General features: G+C 37.8%; 1 protein-coding gene across 1 annotated transcript in view; it reads left to right on the top strand.

The window, feature by feature from the left end:
* Positions 1-2496: 2496 nt before the first annotated feature.
* The window catches only part of LOC104507868 (spermatogenesis-associated protein 6-like), a gene marked incomplete at its 5' end in the record, with an annotated part of 33920 nt that continues 15561 nt past the window's right edge, over positions 2497-20855 (top strand). Inside the window, 10 exon segments of the mRNA XM_010149290.1 lie at positions 2497-2663; positions 4224-4272; positions 5103-5144; positions 6502-6626; positions 11169-11249; positions 14134-14189; positions 14191-14401; positions 16018-16105; positions 18033-18073; positions 19589-19764. Coding sequence (XP_010147592.1) covers positions 2497-2663; positions 4224-4272; positions 5103-5144; positions 6502-6626; positions 11169-11249; positions 14134-14189; positions 14191-14401; positions 16018-16105; positions 18033-18073; positions 19589-19764 — 1036 coding nt within the window.

Below are 20855 nucleotides of genomic sequence, written 5' to 3'. Positions count from 1 at the left end.
CTAATTTTGGTGCCTACCTCTTTTGCTGGCATTTAGATTTCTCATCTAGCAACAGCATTAAATTCCCATTCTTCTTCCTGTCATTGCTACATGGAGAATTCACAAACACGACAGTGATGGTAGGTAAAGCTTTAAGCACTGAGATGAATTAATAGCATTGTGGATTACTGCCAGGTAAGGAGACTAAAATGGCATCTCTTCAAGTTGAGAAGATTACTTTTGCAACTCAAAGCCCAGAATGCTATTCTATCTGGAAGGTTGCACTCAGCAACTGTCCAGTTAATACTGTCCAGTTAATACTGTCCAGTGCCCTTCGTAGGGCACTTCTTGGTTTGATGGTAATGGGCAATGAAAAGGACTTTTCAAGGCCTGTCTTTTTCACTTTGTACATCCACAGCTACAGTTTTAGGGCTGCACATAACAAATGCCACAAGGGCCTGTGGATCAGTAGAACCCTGTTCCTTTCCATGAGATGAATTCAGGGATTTCTTTATGGCTATTTGTGATGTCCTAACAATAGGGTTGGTACACATTTTCCATCCTTCTGGGAAGTGCAGCAGGGAAGTCCAGGGTAGCACTGTCCTAGACATTTATCGTAGTCCTCCTGGTTTGTTGTAAGATCAGGTAATAGCGGCACTGGTGTCCCTGTTCCTTAGCTGATCCATAGATAATACTATTAAAGATTTTAAAATGGTCCCTCATCCTGCCTGAACAGTTTGCAGTCAGATAAGAACTTCAGTTTGTCTCCTGAGTGTTACGCATCTCCATGCATCACATACTACAAAACAGATTTCATGAAGATGACATCACATGCAGATATACACGTCATTCATTTTTGGTGCTGGTTTAAAGTTACATGAACGTATAGTTTTGGTCTTCCAGTCAAGGCGATGAATTGTGCAGTTTATCTCAAAGGTGGTAGAAGCACAAGTTTCCATGTGTGCTATCTTGCCTCACATGCTGACTTCCAAGAATTTACTTTCTTTTACAGGATAGCCAGAATAAATGGCACCTGTTGTTTGCAGTTTTTCCCTCTCCAATGTCTCAAACCTCTCACTTTACATCTCAATAAATAGGCAAATATTGGTTGCCTTCTGTAAGGTGAAAGGCACAAAACCCCAGCTAAAATTGATTGTAAATTCTGCAGAAATGTCAAGAGGAAAAGCAAGAACTAAGCTAATGTGACTTGTATCTGGTTTGGGGGATCTTGCCTAGTATGAATGAAATCTGTCTCTCTCATTCACTCCTGTTCACACTTGCAACTTCATGAGTGTCATACAAGCTGTTCAGTGCTTGACAGTCTGTTTCAATTGGGATATCTATTATTCTGGCACTTCTGCAGATTTGAAGGCCCTCATTTACATGAAGAGGAAACCCTTTTTTTTTTTTCCTCCTTAGATATTTATGAGAAGAAGCACTATTTTTAGCTTATCTCTATCTACAGTAATCTATCACACATTGGTTTCTGTTATTTCTTTCACCTGAGGCTGTTTTTCTGCTGTTTATGTAGTTTTCTTTTAGATCCAGTTAGTATTTCTCAAATAAAACATTCATTTAGAAGTAGGAAACTGTAACCAATGCACTTATTTTAATTCCTGTCACTCTCCTCCTTTGTCTTTCTACAAAGTCTGAATGCTTTCTCCAGAAACCTTATGTTGAAAGAGACAACCTCATATTTATTATACAGTGGTAAAAAGTGAGCGGTAAAACAGAAGTGAAAGGTGACCATTCTCTGGCTGCATAACACAATAAAGTGGCTTGGAGAAAATAGCAAATCTTCTTGCAGTGAGTTACTACATCCTTGCAGTGAAAACACAACTAAATGTCTGCTGTTCATCAGAGCTTTAAAAACATACCAACTTCTTACTTAAAGAATAAGAGTTTTCCGGAGGAAGTTGAGGAATCAGTGGCAGTACCTGGAAGCCTAATGAGGAGCTGAATACCCTCCAGGGTGGCCAAACTCCTCAGATAAAACTCGGTGGGCCGCATGTCTGACAGTAACGTGATGGTTGCTTTTTCTCACTTACATATTACAAGGCAAAGTTAATACAATATTTGCAAATAAACTTGCCCTTTTTGGTGGTTGGACAGGGTATGGATGTCTAAGTGTGTACATTCAGCAGTTTCGTCTGCTTTCTGTAGCTAGGATAAAATTTGGAGAGGTTTTTGTGTTTTGGCATCTCATAAACTTCATTTTACGTGACTCCTCATACAGAACCTGATGGGACCCTTGGTGATTAACTCTTACATAGTCAGTGCATGCCTTTAACTGTATAAACCTGGGATTGGGATACCAGGTGTCAGTTTTGGTTGAAGACAATGAAGCATGTTTGCTGACTGTAAGAAGAATTTGGTCCTGATTATTTTAAAATGGTGACTGTTTTCCCTGTCAGTCTGTACAAACAAGATTGCCTTAGAAAAAGGGTTTTTTTTTCACACCTTGATAATTTCATTTTAATCTTGAAAACAGCCATTACTTCTATAACTAACGCTCAGTTTGTTTAATTAATGTGTTACTCTTACAGATAACTTGCCCTGGAGTGCTGCTGAAAGACAAAGAGGAACTTTATCTCAGTGTCTCCGTACTTGGGCAGTCCAAAAAAACTCAACCCGTCCCTGCAGCGTTTCCACTCTTCTTTCAAGAAAAACTAGTGTTTGAAAAGGTAAGATAAGTCAAGAGCTAATACAAGCCAAATAAAACCCATCCCAAACTCAGCAAAACCTCCCTGCAAAACTCCTGAGCACAAATAATCACAGAGGATGGCATAGTATTATGTTTCTCTTCAACACAAAGGATGTGTGTGCCTGTATTATCCACACCCTGACTCAAGCATTGTGCATACTGAAGATTATAATGGATGATGAGACTTTTTAGGAGATTGTTCATTCTTTTGGAACTGTCCTTTTTTTACTTTCTATTTTCCTGGCTTGGAAGGAACGGAATGTTGTTGTTATAAAAATTATGGCAAGGTGGAGAACAAAGGCTGTATGATATAGGAGAGTCAACTTAATTTAGTAGAAAGAATAGCAGCTCAAGCCTGTTTGGTGACATCTTTCTCCCTTTGAGATACTTTTTTCATGGTTTGTCACCAGAATTCCCAGATTGATACTCTGGCCTTATAATTTATAGTTGTTTATCACATATTCTGAGTCCCAACTAGCTTCATTATTAGTGCCACAGGGATAATGAAACACAGTATTGTACAGATATGATCTGGCTTCTTGACTACCTATGAATAATAATACTTTGCCCTTTCTTTTTATTTTCCTTTAAGCATCCCTCAGCTTGTTGAAAACCAGACTGGGTAAACATCAGTGGTGCTCTGGTGGTGTGGGCAAGATACAAACAGTGATAATTTCACCAGCTACTGAAGAGTAACAAAGGCTATAGTTCTTTAAAGGCAAGCATGCCACAAACTACCTAAGGGATATATACTGAATATTGTTTTCGGTGTAATTTAGGGGAACTCCAAGACACTTAAGATCTGTCTGCTTACAAAAGAGGTGAACTAGAAAGCTGAGAATAATATGTCTTCTTACAAATAGCTATTAAATAGATCTAGATACTTGTGGAGCACTAGTACTTTGGTATTTTTTAGTGTTTGGTACCTTGAACAGTAAAGTGGTCTACGTTACTCTGTTGAGACTTCTGTGCAGAATTAGGGGGAAGCTGAATATCCTGCGCAGCGTCTTCCCCTATTCCTTGCTATCTATACATATGGGATTCGGGTTTAAAAAAAAAAAAAAAAAAAAAAATCCCCCCCAAAAAACCCTGAACAGCACTCTGTACATGGATAGTCACTTCCATGAAAATGAAGCTTAAAGCGTTACTAATATGTTAAAGAACATATTCTTCATCTATCAGAATTTTGGTACATTCAGCAATTTATCTTTCTCTCTTGAAATTTTCTCAGATGATACTTATCCCTAGGTGTTCAACTCTTCACAATACCTCCTAATTTAAATATGGAGAGGGAACCCTACATGGTTAGAAAGCATATGGCAAGAACTGGTAGCTTTCAATGAATTTGATCATCTGCCAAATGATAATTTCAGTTTCCTTTCCTTTTTTCCAGTGGGGATAGGACATTTGCAACCATCTGAAGCAAGGAAGAATATTGATTTTTTTATTTTATTTTTTTTTTCTTTCCCTTCTCTTTCCCCAGAGGTCCGCTGATGACTTCAACTGTTGCATTATTATTATTTATTAATTTCTTTTCCAGGCATTTGCTGATATAGTTGATCCTGGAGACCTTGTGGAGTTACTAGAACGTAGGTTCTGCTTTTCTGTATACTGTGTTGTGTGCATTAATGCCATGCGTGTATGGGCTCTACAGACTTTCTGGAGGTTTAAAGTGTGTGATAATTTTTCTGTGAGGAGCCTGTTCTCTGAAAAGCTAGTGGGTAACCAGTGTGATGTATCATGTAGTAAACAACTAAGACCCTAGCACTAGTTGGTTTTCAAATAGAAAATTCGCTGTCAGAGGGTTTTTTGCTGTATTTGACTACTATTACCCAAAATACTCTTAGCTAGAAATGTATGCTACATGTAGTAGAACAGGAGAAGGGTAAAAAGTCATAATTAATGGAAAATCCAGCTGGTTATCCAGATAGGTAATGGATTCCTTTATCAGATCATTTGTGTGATTAATTTTTAAATCATGTAAGCATAAACCTTTGAGTTTTGTAAAATTATTCTTTTCATTTTTAAAGAAAATGTATGTCCTGCCACAAAATGAATTGTAGTAAGACAACACTGACTGAACTCCAACTCCAGCAGTGCATTCCCTCATACTGGGAGTTATTTGAAAAAGTGGCAAAGCTTGCTTCATCTTCTTTCAGACAAATTTGACAGCAGATACAACTTACCAAGTTCGAAGTCAAATGTAGAGTTCTTGTTTGAGCTGCCATTATGTTAGTTCATGGTATTTATGCAAGCTCTTCTTAATTTTCTCTTACTGTTGAAATAGTGGAAATAGTGTAGCTACGTATAGTGCTATGAAGCTCCAATTGGTGAGACATTTTTCTTGAGTTTTAACTATGAGGATTACTTTTCATTTTAGTTTTTTTTTAACTCATGGAAAAACTTTTTTTCTTTCTAGTTGACACAGCAGTACTTGAACTAATCCAGCTTGTTCCTCCAGGTATTGTATCAGTCTCTTCATAAATTATGCAGTTTAATAGGTGAATTTCCATGAGGCCATTGCCCATTATGGCACAATCACTATTTCTAACACACAAACAACACAGAAAGCTCTTCAGCAAATAGTCCTCTGAATATAAAATGTTAATAGATCAAGAGGATCTCATTCTTGAAAGAGAATAATGACTGAATATTGAAATGTACCATACTCGGGCTTAGGAAAGCGATAATATTTTTAAAATGGAAAATAAACTGAAATCATCCAGTGCACAGTGCACACTTATTAACTGCATCACAATTCACTTGCAAAGTGGCTGTCTGTGAAATTCCAGAGTGCATAATCTTGTTCTCAGAATGACACTTTTTTTAGTTCCATTTTAATGGTGACCATTGGGAAAACTCTCATCCTCACTATAAGTATTATGCTTCTCTTGGGATATGTGAAGATAATAAATAGTGATTTGTCATACTTCTGTTACTGGTTTGTGTGATTATAAAAAATCTATTTTAATGAAATTCTAGTGTTCCTATGAATAATGTAAATCTGCATTTTATTGGAAATAAAGTCAAGTTTTAAAGAGGACTTGTTTGGAAACTGTGGTATTAAAAGCACTCTCTGTCACTTGCCCTTAGCACTTTCAAGAAACCAATTGCTTCTCTCAGGTGACTTACCAGACTGTTTACTTGAAGAAATGTAATGAATGTGGCTTTTTGTTGTGGGGGGTAAAAAACCAACTTGGATAAGGAATTTAATTTCAGGGGTCAGAGATAAGTGTGATACGGCCCAATGTAAGCTGACAAGAAAACTGCAGTAGCACAATTTAAATTGTTTTATATTATACATTCAAGGCTTTCCCCTATAGAAAATATTTATTTTTAAAAGTAGCAAACCAGGATAGTGAGAAAATCTTAAGATAATGATTTTGATGTTTCTTGTGATTCTTTCTTACTGCTATGCCTACTATTACTCTTCTGTAATATGGAATTATGCAGTTTTTCATAAAGAATTTGCCACCATTAAAAATACTGGTTTTTTTCTGTGGCATGGAAGGGAAAGAAAGAGGAAAAACTACTAAAGAATTGCCTAGAGAAAGCTTGTCCTATGTCTCAAAATATACTGTTAACTGTTCTATAATTTTTTTACAGTAACAGTGACACACACTTTCAGAGTAGATTCTACATGTTTCTGCTGATGATTTAACTTGATGAGGTTATTTCCAGTGCAATACAAATTTTAGAGCCTTGCTCTTAATTTGTAAAGAACAAAATTTATCTTGGTTTCAATATGGTCTTGTGTGTGGTGCCTGTACTATATGGCTTCATCTGTTTTCCAATTAAAGTATATATTTTCTTTTTAGTAGGAAAAGTTCTAGCTACGTATGAAGAAAATACAAGAGATTTCCTGTTCCCTGACCCTAAGCTTTCCCGTGGGCACCATGGTTTAGATCGTGAGATTTTAATGAAGAGATCCTCTTCTTTTACAGTGAGTGAATGTCTGTGGATTGTATTTATGATACAGTGTGTTTCACTGAAGAAACCCCTTGAACTACTTCAAATGAAATGCGATTGCTTCTGACAGATTTTGCCATTTCAGGTGTTGAATGTACAAATCCACAGTTGAACTTTGGTGAAGGTATAATCTTTTTTCAAAATGCTTCAAGAGATTATTTAATGAGCAAAAGTAAGTTTCCACCTGGTTTGTGGTGGGGCACTATGACATGTCTTCCACTCAGTTCAATCTCTGGTGCCGTTGGTAGCTGAAGGGATGCAAGAGAAGAGGGAGATGTCATATCAACTTCACGCTTCTCAACAGGTAAACCATGTAACCCTAACCCTGCTCCACAATCTCTTTGTAGCGTTGTGTTTCAGACCACTGTTGGCCCAGTTTAGGACAACGTCAGTACAAATCTGCTGTGCCATCTGACCTGTGGGCCTCCTTGAGTTAGAAGATCACCAGAAAAATAATAAGTGAAATTTAGCTTAGTGCTGCGTGATTGTTTTTCAGTCCCAAAGCCTCTTTCTTAAGGTCTGTGCAGGCCATTCATGCTCATTTAGTAACTTGCCTTTTTTACAGTTTCAGAAAAAGCTTTGATAAAGGACAACTAATTGGCAGAATGACTGCAATGAATTAATGTTAATTTTCTGGAGATAAGGGCTCAAGTACATAGTAAATGAAAATGAATTTATCTCACACTGCCCTTTCATAGAGTGTGACTGTTGAATTTTAGGTGTCAGTGGAATAACTCAGGAAGGTGCTTTCAAGATAATGTTTATGTGGGAGATGTTTGGGGTTTGTTTTGTTCGTCTTACTGTGGTTAAATTTTGCTAGTGGAGTGGCAGGACATTTGGATTGGGAAGACAGGGGCTCAGTTGCCCTGTCTGTTGTGATTGGATTAAAAACACATGAGCAAAATGCTGATTAAGTGTCATTGGTATCTTTTGACTGGTATAATCTTTCCCCTGCAAGGGCAACCTGGAAATTGCCCAGTCACTTGCAATTAGAAGTGCTAATTTGGTGTCTAATGCTGTGTTACATTTGAATGAATTAAAGCTGTGATTTTGTGATACAAAGTGTGTGGTTCCACAGCAGCTTAAACTGTCCCTGCAAAAATAACCGTTGTTTTTTGCCCATAGCACCTCTTTGATATGGCTTATTCTCTGCATGTTAGTGGTGGCTTGAGAGGGGTGGGACTGTATTGCTTTTATATTACTTATGGAATAAGTATTTTTCTAGTGTTGAGAAAGGATAGAGAGGTGGTAATAAATGAGGTGGAATTAGCAAAATGGCTTCAGATTTTTTGCAAATGCAATATAATGAATCTTTGTTGAAGCAGAGGCACTGTAGAAGTTCGAGGGGTTTTGTTGGACCGAGTTCTTTAACACAAAAATTACATATTTTCTAATAAAGAGAAGATGCCATAATTTGTGAGCTGTGAGAAGATGTGATCTCAGACCCTTTGGATGTGTATTTGAATGATGACACTGTAGTAGCTTTACAAAGTTGACTGATGTCAGACAGAAATGTACTTCCATGCCCTTGGTAACTGCGTAAATGAAATCCATCTTTGCCCTGGAACAAGGACTGCAGAACCATCTGTTGCTCCGTTCAATCTCCATTGCAGGAAAAACAGTTTAAGAAGGGATTTTGTCATACCAACCCTGTTTTCAGGAATAATAAAGATTTGTTTGATGGAATTGTGGGGAGGCTTCCCAGGAGAAGTTGTGGTTCTTGCTTGCCAAATGGGAAAGCTGTGAGAGGATTTTTACCTCCAGCAGAAATGCAGTCTCAAGTGCCTCCATCTTCTAGTGTTCCCTAAGCTTTACAGGGAAGTGTCTCCTGCTAATTCTGTCAGCACCAAGCACTGAATGTCAATGCTAAGCAAAAGGGAAAGCGTTAAACAAGGTCGTGAGAACCCTCACATTATTCCATGCTAGTCAACCCATGTTCTTCCCACTTGAAAAGTTATTTATAGCTAGCTGAGTTGTTGAGTATTTTTGACTGACAGCTGTGCTTCGCTGGCACTTTGATTCCCAATAAATTTGTCTTTTATTAAAAAATAAAGGTAGCAACAGCAGGGTTGTGGTTGTGGAGTTCAGATAGGCAGTGACAAGCAGTGTCTGATTAACACTGCTAATCTGCCAGTTGGAAGGAATCCCAAGTTGAGAGGATCAGAACTCCTCCAGAAATCTGGCACTTGGCTGATAATGTCTCTGGCTGAATGTCTTAGGAGGCCTGCAAACACAATACGCATGCAAGACAGGCCTTGAGTTATCTCTCCGGGTCCAGTGTTGCCCAGCTGAGGCTTTTGCTGGCTCTTCTGTATGTCTCTGCGACCCTTGCCTTTCAGAATATGTTTATGCCTTGACTGGTGGTAACTTCTTAGAGATGTCCTTATCTCTGTTCCCCACCCACGTGCGGTATTTGCCATGTTACTTAGAACAGTTTTTTTTAGTTATGCTATCTTTCATTAGCATACCTATACAAGACCTTCTATTATATATACTTTTTTTAAGCTACAGGCTTGTATTCCTGCTCCTTACAGTCAAAAGCACATATTAGACTTGTTTTCTAACTTGAGTTCTTTAAAACACGAACTGCCTTTACATTTTTTTCTATGATCAAATTAATATTATGTCCAGATCACTTCTGTTCCATGACTGGTACAGAAGGACTGACAAGCCTGCTCAGGGCTGTAGATGCCACCAAGTCAGAGGCAGAAGAATAGATCGAAAAACTTTGTGGTTGGATTTTCATTTCCAGGTATGTTTGGGGCTAGACAGCACTCTTCACATAATACTATATTGAATATACTTCATCAATCCCTAGTTTGGAAACTACAGAAAACAGAAAAACTCTGATTGCTTTTGTCCTATAAGTTACTTTTAACACCTCCATGCCTATGTATGTGAGTGCCATCCCATATTCCCTCTCCGTGAACCATTTCTCTGAAGAAACCAGGGGTTTGTGTGATTTTTTTTTTATATTTTTTTTTTTTTTTTTAGCCTTAAGTATCTAACAATTCTGTAATCATTCTCGGTCTCCGGAAGAACAGTAGGTGCTCTGTTGTTGCTTTTTATAGAAGACTTACTAATTCTGATGTGTCCTTTTTTAAATTGTTGCTAGCACTTGACAATTCATTAGCAATAAAAATGAGTTGTTTAAAGACGGTCAGCTTTAAAATCGCTTTTATATGCCGTAACTTGACTTGATTGAATCCTGGACTCTATAGTTAATTGCTATGACTGAGCTTTCTTGGCATTTTTGTCATTTCATTTCCATAATCTAACCTAGGGCCAGATCATTTTCCCTTATGGGAAATCAGTTTGTGTTTGGGCAGGTGATGGTGGTAAAAATAGTTTTGTTCAGCAGTAGAATTCACTCATGAAGTTCCTGCTAATTCTTGAGAATGTGGGGCAGTCACTAACAGAGAATCTGGTTTTTTTGTGTACATGTAATTCTGTGTGTACATGTAATTCTGTGTGTACATGTGCACAAATGCCCTCTCACACAGATGGCAGCAAACTCTCTCTGTGTTTGAAGAGGGGGTAGAAGGTCCTAAGGGCACTTGGTTCTCTATTTCCTTCTACAGAGCTGTGTAAGATGCACACAGATAATTCCCCTTTATTTATAGAATATGTGGTCTTATAGGTAATTTATGCCTTTTTTTAATGTTGCTGTTTTGGGAAATAATGCTTGTGTGTCATCACCTCTGCCATTTACACCCAGGAAATTTTGTGTATGTTGGCCAATTCTAGCTAAATTTAACAGGAAGTAGAGCTCTCGAATGTTTTGTTTCTAGACATGGCTGAAGTAAAAGAAGATGAGTTGAACAGGAACTGTTAGCTGTGTAAAGATGGAAGGACCTGCTGGCCATTATTACTTGGGTGTTGGTTGACCAGGAGGCCCAGCTGGACCCCACTGACTTCAAACTGGTCAAACTAGGGCTGCCTCTTGGCAGCCACTGTGTATGAGGGGATTGAGATGGTTGTAGAACACAGGATACAATCAACGGAAAGACTTTGCTGTAATGGTTACAGAATAAAAGGGATTCTTAATCATACTATTACAAATTAATAGCTATTTGCAGTGTAATTGACAAATTTTCAAAATATTTCTACAAAAAAGATTGCACAATTGAGACTATGTATAAATAAGTTTCCAAAGTTAGCATTAATGAAACTTGTAGAACATGAATGGAATTTTCATTGATGCTATATAGCATGGCATGAAGAAATCTTTAAAAATGCTTTTGACAAAGAAATGTATTGAAATAAAAGTCAGACCTTAATTGTTGTACAAAAGCAATATAATCATCTGTAATTGAATTGTCAGAAATGCAAATGTTAGCATCTTGACATTTACCATTGCTGTTCTGTCTTTTCTAATTATCTTTAATAAAGGCTGAAATTAACAAAGGAAATGGCTGAAAATTAGGAATGGTTTGTTACATTAGGTGACATTTACTTCTTTGATACCCTTTATCTTGAGTTGGAGCTTGATGTGCAATTATTGTCTCTCTTCTAGGGAATTGCACCAAAATTGAGATTTTCTACAAGCTCCCTTATTACAGAAAGTCTGTTAAGCTCAGGAAGGAGTCACATACAGGTTAGCATAATTTAATTGTTTGCAATTTAATTTCTAGATTTAATATTGATAGCCTTGGTTCCAATTTTTGCATGTGCTGCTCACTTCAAACTTTTCTCATTCTTTTATTGTGGTTAAAGCAGTTGTCATGGGTGCTTGACAACTTGATTAAATTTTTAATCAAGTATGAGTAAAGAGTGGGTTTGGTGCCTGACAGTAAATGCTGAGAGTTCCTTGAATCTGAAACAATTATCAGCTGCTATGTTCTATGATCAGTTGAAGTGTCAATCCCTGGTGTATTTGTAGGTGGGAAGATGCCTTCTCACCACGTCTTACTGACACTTAAAATTAAGGTGGGACAATGAAATGTAGGTGAAGTCAAACAAGGTACATTATCAAAACCAAACCAATTAATTTGTTTCCCCATAACAATATCAGTAGCACTAATAGAAACTAAGATTTTTGTTGAAAAGGCTGTCACCAATATTAATCTGGAAATGCTTCTGCAATGAGCAAAGTTAAAAGTGAAGTAGCAAAGAGACTGGGGGGAAAAAGCCCCTCTCTGATGTGCCTGTTCATTTGGTAGCACTTCTCTGGTCACGTGGATTGGAATTTTGGTTGGGATTCCTGGCACAAGCTGTGACATAAAGTTACTCTTACATCCTCTTTTTTTTTTTTTTTTTTGCTATAGTATGGAAAAAACAGTACAGCATCATTAAAATGGAATGGTTGTCGGGAAGGCTTGCATGCAGAGAGGGTTAGGTGACTTTGACCTGTTTGAGGCACTGCTAATTAGTTCAGTGAGAAATTTAGCAAATGAAATACGTGGAGACACTTAGATAAAGAATAAAAAAAATCAGTGAAAATTATCATTGTCAGAAAACTAACATCACTGAAGGTGACTTCGGTTAAGAGCAGTTTGGATTAAAATTTAAAATGTCCTTAAAAGTATTTAGTATGTTATGAATGTCGTATCAAATTTACATGTGTTGCAGTGAAGGTCTGGTTTTACAATCGGTGAAAGGCAGAAGCACAGCCTACTTCTGGTGAAATAGAAGTTAATCTTAGAGAATTAGGTCTGGTTCTGTTTGGGTCAATTCCATACTCTGGCTCACTACCAGCTGCGCAGCCATGAGAAAGACAGTGACATGAATAATCTGTGTAATGAGAGATCCAGATTAGGTTGAATGCAGAACAAACACTCGATGCCAGCCTCATTCATCATTGGGTGTAGAGGGGAAGGCTTGAAGGCAAGCTGGACGCTTCTGGGTTTCTCTGAGCTGAACTAGTGCATGCGACGCTCGGATTCAAGACTGACGTTAACTTCCTCGAACTTGAAAAAGAATTTCTGACAGGAAGAAAACTCTTGCTATACCATTATTTTTTATCTCTTATAACCTGTGAATTTGGGCCAAATTTGACCAAAAAGCCTAATCATCCATACTGCAATATTCAAGGTTAAAGCATGTTGCTGACTAAATAGCCTGATGAGCGTTGTGTAATCCAGCATACTTTGACCTATAAAGCATGTAGAGTAATTGAATTCTCATTTAGTGCCAGGAATTACAAAGGAATGATAATGTATTTCAAACAAAACTTCACTGTTGGAAGGAGTTTCCCAGAATTGGAGATCAGTCACTGAAGAAGTTAATAGCTATTTGGAGGAGGTGTTAGTGCCGATCACTAGGTAGGCTCTGCTGGTAATAACGAGATCACACCACCCCCAGTCCTATGATGTGGAGGGAGGTTGTTCCTTGGTTGGCTCTTAGTTGAGGTTGGTGAAGCACTGGGACAGGTTGCCCAGAGAAGCTGTGGATGCCCCATCCCTGGAAGTGTTCAAGGCCAGGCTGGATGAGGCTTGGAGCAACCTGGTCTAGTGGAAGGTGTCCCTGCCCATGGCAAGGGGGTTGGAACTGGATGGTCTTTAAGGTCCCTTCCAACCCAAACCCTTCTGTGATTCCTTTAGTTTCCTCTCATAGAACCATGGATTCATTTAGGTTAGAAAAGACCTTCAAGATCAAGTCCAACTGTAATAGCCTTGGTTCCATACCTATGTACAGCAGAATAAATAGTCTTTATTCTGCTGTACATAGATACTTTAAAAGCAATATCGCCTCAGAGATAAATGAGGTGATATTTTATAACGGTGTTACTTTTTTCTAAATTTTAGCTGCAAAATCCACATTTCAGATGTCAACTGCCAGTTTTACAAATAACTGCTTTGCCTCTTCTTTTGCAGAAGTGTTCACATGATTTGAGAGGATCTTTGAAGATGGTCTTTAAAGTGGTTGGGTTTTTTTTTGGGTGGGGGAGGGCATGTTGGATTTTTTTACTAAATGTTGCTTCTTGATTATAATTGTTTAAAGAATTAGTAAATTCACCATGATCCAAGAAAACATAAATACCAGAGAATGTAATTATACTTGTGAGGCTTCAGGCAACTCTAAGTGAATATAATGTAAACTATTAAACAAGCTTCTATTTTAATTTTATTTTAAAGGATAAGAATTTTAAAAGGTTAAAAAAGTTTAAACAGATGAAAAAATGCTTCAAATCTGTGTATGTCCAGTCCAAGTGACGTTTGTGTTAAATGAACTTGGGACAAAATTCAATTTAATTTTTTACAGTCTGTGTACATTAACTGTGTGAGAAAGCTAATTGGGTGGGTATGAGGCACTTAACATCTAACACGTGGTAATGTGTGTCTTAACCTCATTCTGGTTTCAGGGAAAATGGTAAATCTGTTGTTGTTTTTAAATTGCTGTTGGATTATAGTTTTGTGAGGGGAACTTCAGCTGACACGGCATCTATTTCTGTTAAAATTACTCATTCCCTATTTGCATTCTTTTCGGTGATCTTTGCTCTGCGTGCTGTCAAACCAGATAATTTCTCTTTTTCACTTTAGGGTGATTTGAATTGGGTACATCGCTCAACCCCAAATGGAAAATTGCAAGCCAAGTTACAATCTTTCACCTGAGAAAAGCAGGCACAGCTTAGCAATAAAGAACTACGAGCAGCCTACAATAGCTTCTAAATCGCGTTCCCCATCGCCATACACCAAAAGACGAATGTGTGAGCTATCGGAAGAAGCCAGGCAACGACTGGCCCATTTAAACCTTGGTCCTTATGAATTCAGAAGAGAAACCGATAAACCTCCATTTGTAGTTAGACGGGTTTGTATTCTCTCGAAAGTGCTTCCAGCTTAAGCTTGAATCAAATATTGTTCTTTTACTAAATACTGCTCCAAAAATTCATTCAGCTCTTAGTTTAGATGAATAATTTTGCTCTCCTTATCAGTCTGTCACATAGTGATTTAAATGTAAAATTAACTAAAATAAAATTTCTTTTATCTACGTTAGTAACAGGCAAAGATCAAATTCTTTCATGAATATCTTGGTTAAATTCTCTGAGGCCCCATTTCTTTTCTTCCAGCACACTAGACACGATAATAGGTGTATAAATTCAGCTTGGAAGTAATTGATATTGGTATTAAAAATTCCTGAATAAGACTTTAAAGAGTGTCTACTCACGTTATGAACGCTTACACTTCCTCTCTTTCAACTTTCTTTATGCTGGCATTCTGTGATCTTTGAAACACTTCCTTTGCTCAGAGCTACATCTCTAACGCTTTGACTTAGGGTTCATAGCCGACCTGACATAAGCACTCACATTAGGTCTTTTTGCTAACCATATGTGAAAAATTGTTCTGAAATTAGGCACGTATTTAAAAAATATATGTTTAAGTGCTGTAATAAGAAGGGGCCAGATTTACCAACCTCTTGGAGGATCATATTCTCTTTTATTTTTCCCTTAATTTTTCTTATAATTTCAACAATCTTTTAATTTTAGAACCCCACTTTGAATATGCAGGGGCAGAGATGGTTTTGTTCTGGTTCTGTGCTGTGACATTATGATTTCTGTACAGTTCTGGACACTTATCACAGCCATTGAGATAATTTAGTGTTTAATTAGTTTGCTTCTCGCTTTATTTAATTTTTTCTAGGTTTTGTACAAATGAATTAATAATATCTTGTCAAATTTTGGAATTCTTTTCCAAGTTTTATTTTACGTGTAGGTATCTCTTAGAAATTTAGATTAGCTTTAATAAGCCATTAATCATTCATCAACCTACTGTTTTTCTCTCACATTTTTTTCTTTTAACCCATTTTAATCAATTCTTCTGGATTTTGATCTATAGGTGAAGTTCACAGTTTAATTATAGCATCTTTAAACACTGATTATGGATTTTGATTGATTGGTTATGTTTGTACAAAAAAGGAAAAAGCTTGTCTCTTAATGTACCATATCCTGACTGTCATGGTCCTTCTTGATTGAGAATGCTCCTTTTAGGGCATCTCTTTTGGCCTGGAGATTTTGTGTTACATGAAGATTAAAATTATATTATGTTAAATGTAACTCTTCTAATTAGGAAGAGATTCAGACCTCTCTTGGTGAGATCTGAACTGTTTGAAATAAATATGAGACACCAAGAAGTGTTTAAAAAGACTGGAGACATTATAGATGAAGGAGAAACTATCTGCAATTTTTTTTTCCTGTGAATAGTATGATACTCAGAGTTTTGTAGACATTTCTAGCACTGATTTTTTTTACGCACAATAATGCTAATAATGCACATAATTAGCAAAGTGTTGTGAAAGTATTTTTAATAGTATTTAAATAAGAATAAAATATTTCAGAAAGGACTAGATGTGATCTTTGGAACAACAACAGGAGAAAACAGGAATTGATACATCTGATACTGAGCATTTCAACAGTATTTTTGCTTCAGGTGGAACAAGCAAGTCCTAATATTAAACTTCATACCTGGTGTCCCACACGAGAAAGCACAGCAGAAGCCTGGACCAAGGTGGACCATGGTCAGTATTTCCTAATGTATCTCTCATTAATGCTTTTGGTTTCTGCAGTGGTTTAGTGAGGTTATTTTGGTTTGAGGTTTTTGGGGGTTTATTTATTAAAAAACTCAGTCTGTAATGGAGAAACAGCTGTTCTTTCTTCCTAGGAATAGGAAGAAAACTCAGTAAGCTAGTGCTGCAAAAAGTTTTGGGTAGTTCTTTACCTCATGAAACTTGGAACGTGCTTCTACATGCTGTGAGGGTAGGAGTAGAAAATACCAAAGCCCAGGCGAGTGCTGTTTCACTCCACTTGCTTTGATGAGCTGGATAGTGGAGCAAATCTACACCACAGTCTGTGGGTGTGTTGATCAGGCTTGGAGTATTGATCATTTTGAAGTTCAAGGGCTCTGTTTCTTCAAATATAGGAAAGTTTATTTCAGCAGTATTTGTGAGTAGTGGATCAGTGACTTACCATTATTAACGAGCATCCAAGATGTGCCGGAATATCTGCTTCACCATGCAACACCATCAGTGAGGGTTTAATAAAAGGTGTGGGGCCAGAAATTTAAGGAAGTGTCCTAAAACTTGATTTTATTGCATCTGCCTGGCAATATGAGGATTTTAATGAGTCTCATCAGTATTTGTTTGTTATGTGTGCCCTGCCTCATTTTTATTGCACCTCCTCACTAATTATAAATTGTTATGTAGCAAATCATTATGAACTCATCTTACATTTGTTCTTTGTAGTAGCAATGAGTGCAAGATTTTAAAGGTTTCACATTCCTTTTGTGGTCATAATTACCAATCTGCAGTAGCTGGATAATGTAACAGACCCATTATTATCAGGTACAACTACCTACTGAGGAAATAAGTTGGTGGTTTCTGCCCAGTGGTTAGGAAACCAAAAATCTACCTCACTGTTAATATCCAGAGGACTCACTGGTCCCCTAACGGTGTCTTGAGGCTTAACAGTAACTTCTGAAAAAACAGATTCCTGGCATTAGGAATCTTAATCCTGAGACTACAGTTTAGCTACAGTTTATAGCTAATAGAGGGGTGTCTTTACACTGCTGTACTGTGTAGAAGTACCTCTTCGGCCTGGAGTCACGGTATGAGGGTTATTCGATCAGACTGATGTAACTGAGCAAGAAGCCAGATGTAATTTGATGTCAGTCCCTCAGGGATGAGGTGTGTATTGGCATTGGTGGAACATCCTAGCCTGCTATGGACCTAATAGTTTCTCCACATACGTTTCCATGAGCTTCATACTCATGCTTGAGGGCTGGTGGTGAGGGAAGGAGGGAGAGGTGGTCACAGAGAAGCTTGTTCAGAAGACATTAGTAAGGTAGTGTAATGTACATGAGAATTTTTGGGAATGGTAAAGCTTGGTTTTTATATTGGTTTAGGCTTTTATATTGATTAATAGCTTAACAATATGTGCCACTTCCATCTATACAGAAGATGGTGTGTACACTGATTCGTTATTATAGAATAACAAATCCTAATGACGGTTTAGATTAGATATCAGCAAGAAGTTCTTCCTGGAGAGGGTGGTGAAGCACTGAACAGGTTGCCCAGAGAAGCTGTGGATGCCCCATCCCTGGAAGTATTCAAGGCCAGGCTGGATGAGGCTTGGAGCAACCTGGTCTAGTGGAAGGTGTCCCTGCCCATGGCAGGGGGGTTGGAACTGGATGGTCTTTAAGGTCCCTTCCAACCCAAACCATTCTCTGAATCTAAACATTGGGTTCCATTCACTGTTTTCAGCTACAGAGACTTCCTAAGATGTTCTGAGGAGACTGTTTTGAATTTCACAAGATACAATAATAATAATAAATTGCTTTAGTACTGTTTGTGGGGAGAGGTAAGCTATTTTGTAAAAGATTTTATAAAACTTAGGACATTTGTATTTTCTTTTGAATTTTTTCTGGGATGCACCTTTTTCTTTCTCCAGATCCTTCTCTTCTCGGCAGCTACAGACCCAAGAAAGCTCAAGTGAGTACTTTGAAGAGCTATTCTTTACAGATTGGTTTTGGGAAGCTCTGAGTGAGAAGGATTGTCATTTATAGGTATTTTTTAAACTTATCTACTATAATATCAAAGCAAGAAAAAGGATATTTTAAATCCGATCTAACCTGGATTAGGCCTGCTGACAGAATATTTACAAATAGAAATGTGAAGCTTAACTTTCTGTAAGATATTCATGCCTGTAGTTACAGAAATTGCTTCTCTTTGGCATTAAGGCTTGTGACAAGGCTATAGAAGAGCCTTTAAAGGCAGTTTGCCCTCCTGGTTATTCTGAGAGCACGCTTCATTCTGGAATTGTATGCAGAGGTGGCACTGGTACAACTGGCAAGCCACTGCTCTGTTATTTCACATCCTTGCTTTTTCACATTTTCGCTGCTTTGTGTATTAAATGGATCTGCAGATTAATGTCAGGGTTCCTTTGCTTTTTGCTGGTTTTTATTCTTTCCATCCTCATTTAGTTAGCTTTGCCTGTCCTCTTGAAGTACTGCAGAAATTGTGGGTTTAGACATTTAATTATGTATAACCTCTTATATTTCCTAATGGCTGGGAAAACTGATGATAACAGGGAAGAGGAAAGAAGGGGAATTAAAAGGATAAACCTTGATATATATTAAGCGCACTTTTGTCGGATTCTAAACTTTCATTACCAAGGATTGCAGTTTTGTGTACCATCTTAGTCTAATCTATTATGCCACTTCTGGATTGTTCTGTGGATGTAAATGAGAAACTGTAAAGAAAACAGAGAATTTTGACTAAATATGTAATTGTTTGGTTGGTTTTTAATGATGGCTATTTTAAGGGTGATTTGTCCTCACTCTCCATCCCTCTGCCCCCAGTGGGAAAGTAGGTTTTAGGAGCAGTCGTTGTTTGGAGAATGCAGATAGCGGAGCTACAGGTTAATTCATCATGTTCTTGATGCCTCCAATCACTCGTGGTCCTCACAATATCAGGGCAAAAGAGAATCTATCCTTTTCTTGCCAGAAATATAATACAACTGTTTCCCAAAGCTGAGAAAAAAATCTCTGCAGCCCGGAAAGAGCTAATGAATAACATGATTATTTTTGGTCTGGTTTTACTGGGGGGTTTTTCCCTCAGCTTTGGGAAACAGCTCCTGTAAAAGTCCCTATTCTAGGTAAAATGGGGGTAGCTCACAGAGACATTTTAGTGTTGTTTCAGGTTAAGAGGAACTATGAAAGGAGTAACTAGTATGGAGAAGAGTGAGTAGAAGATGAGTTGTTGGGTCTGAGTTTTCCATTGAGGAAAAGCAAATCATGTGTGTTAGACACCAACAGAGACCTCCGACACCTGTTGATTTAATTTAGACCAGAGCTCTTTCTATGAAATGAGGGTCCTTCCCCAGCAGGTATATATTCCTGCATATATATGCAATCTTGAACCTTTTGCTTTGAAAAATAAAAACCTGAAAACTGTACATCTTGATATTCGTAACAAATTTTAGCAAGGTTCGGGTTTGTTTTACAGGCAAAATCTTCTCGTGGAAAAGACTTTGACTGTTCTGATGTTTGCAATGAGGATGGGATCTCCGATCCACCCAACAGACAGTTCCTTTCCGCTGGTTTATTAGAGCATTCAGCACCTCCAGCATTGCAGAAGCATTCTCCAAGTTCTGTGCTAAGTCGATCTTCTCTAAGGGAAAGGTAATGACTTGGTTTTCTTTCTGAAATTCTGGAGTCATTAACATGAGCAGACGATAACAGTACTTGCGTGACTATAGTTTGCATGTTTGGAGGTGTGCAGGCTGAAGAGACTGAAAATTCTTCCCCAGCACCTATATAGGCATTTGTCTTTTGCTCAGCTGCTGTGTTTTCCATCACCCTTCTGCTTAATGAATGCAATCCTCATCACAGGGCAATGAAAAGGGTCTTTGACATCTCTGTTGCTGATCTCTGAAGCAACCAAGCCTCAGATATCAGGCTGCCAATGTCCATTTAAAACAGAGAACACTTTAATAAATAAATAATCACTGCTTCAGAGGTGGTTAGAATCTCAGGACGGTAAATATAGACACATGTCAAGTAGTACTTGGAACTTTTTTTCCCTCTGACTGTTGTTCAACCTGGTGTTTGTAAGCATGTACTTGTGGCTGTTCCATAGCCAGATGTGTGTGTAACATGCTCAGGCTACCTTTAATCTAGTCAGGGTAGTATTTTCCAATCTTTCTGCTTTATTGACATGTTAAGATTTTGTTTTGTTGGAGTTGAAGTGTAGGCCTTTGCAGCAATTGTTTGTATGTTAATTGCTATTTTTAAATCAGTTTTCTTAGTAATCTCCACTGACCCCAATGGGGTTGGTGTGGAGACAGCTTCTAATATTCTCCAGTTCAGTGGCTTTCAATCCTGGGTTAGTATTTTGGGCATGCCTCGCAGCTTCTGTGTCTGATGGAGATAGGATGGAAGAAATGTCAAAAAGCAACCGAATTTTTTCATGCTTATAGACCTCCAGTCTTTCAAGGAGAGTATTCCCTTCCTCCTGCTGAGTAGACTGTGTAATTGGGGTGCAATGCTTTTACCATACGTTCACCTTAGTAAGTTACTACATGGCTTTCTGGGAGCAGAAAAACTAGAGACAAAGCTGAGCCTGAATAACAAAAATACATAAAATAATTGGGAGAAGCTGAGGATCAAACTGATGTCCTTTCCTAAATGCTGTACTGAGGCCCTGTGTGGAGATGAAGCTTGGCTAGTTCACACTTGTTCCAGACTGTTTCATCCTTGTTCCCATTGGTACC

This window comes from Eurypyga helias, unplaced genomic scaffold, assembly GCF_000690775.1.
Source record: "Eurypyga helias isolate BGI_N326 unplaced genomic scaffold, ASM69077v1 scaffold11353, whole genome shotgun sequence".
Lineage (NCBI taxonomy): Eukaryota > Metazoa > Chordata > Aves > Eurypygiformes > Eurypygidae > Eurypyga > Eurypyga helias.
Note: the sequence above shows the minus strand (reverse complement) of the source record. Positions and strands in the feature narration are given on the sequence as shown.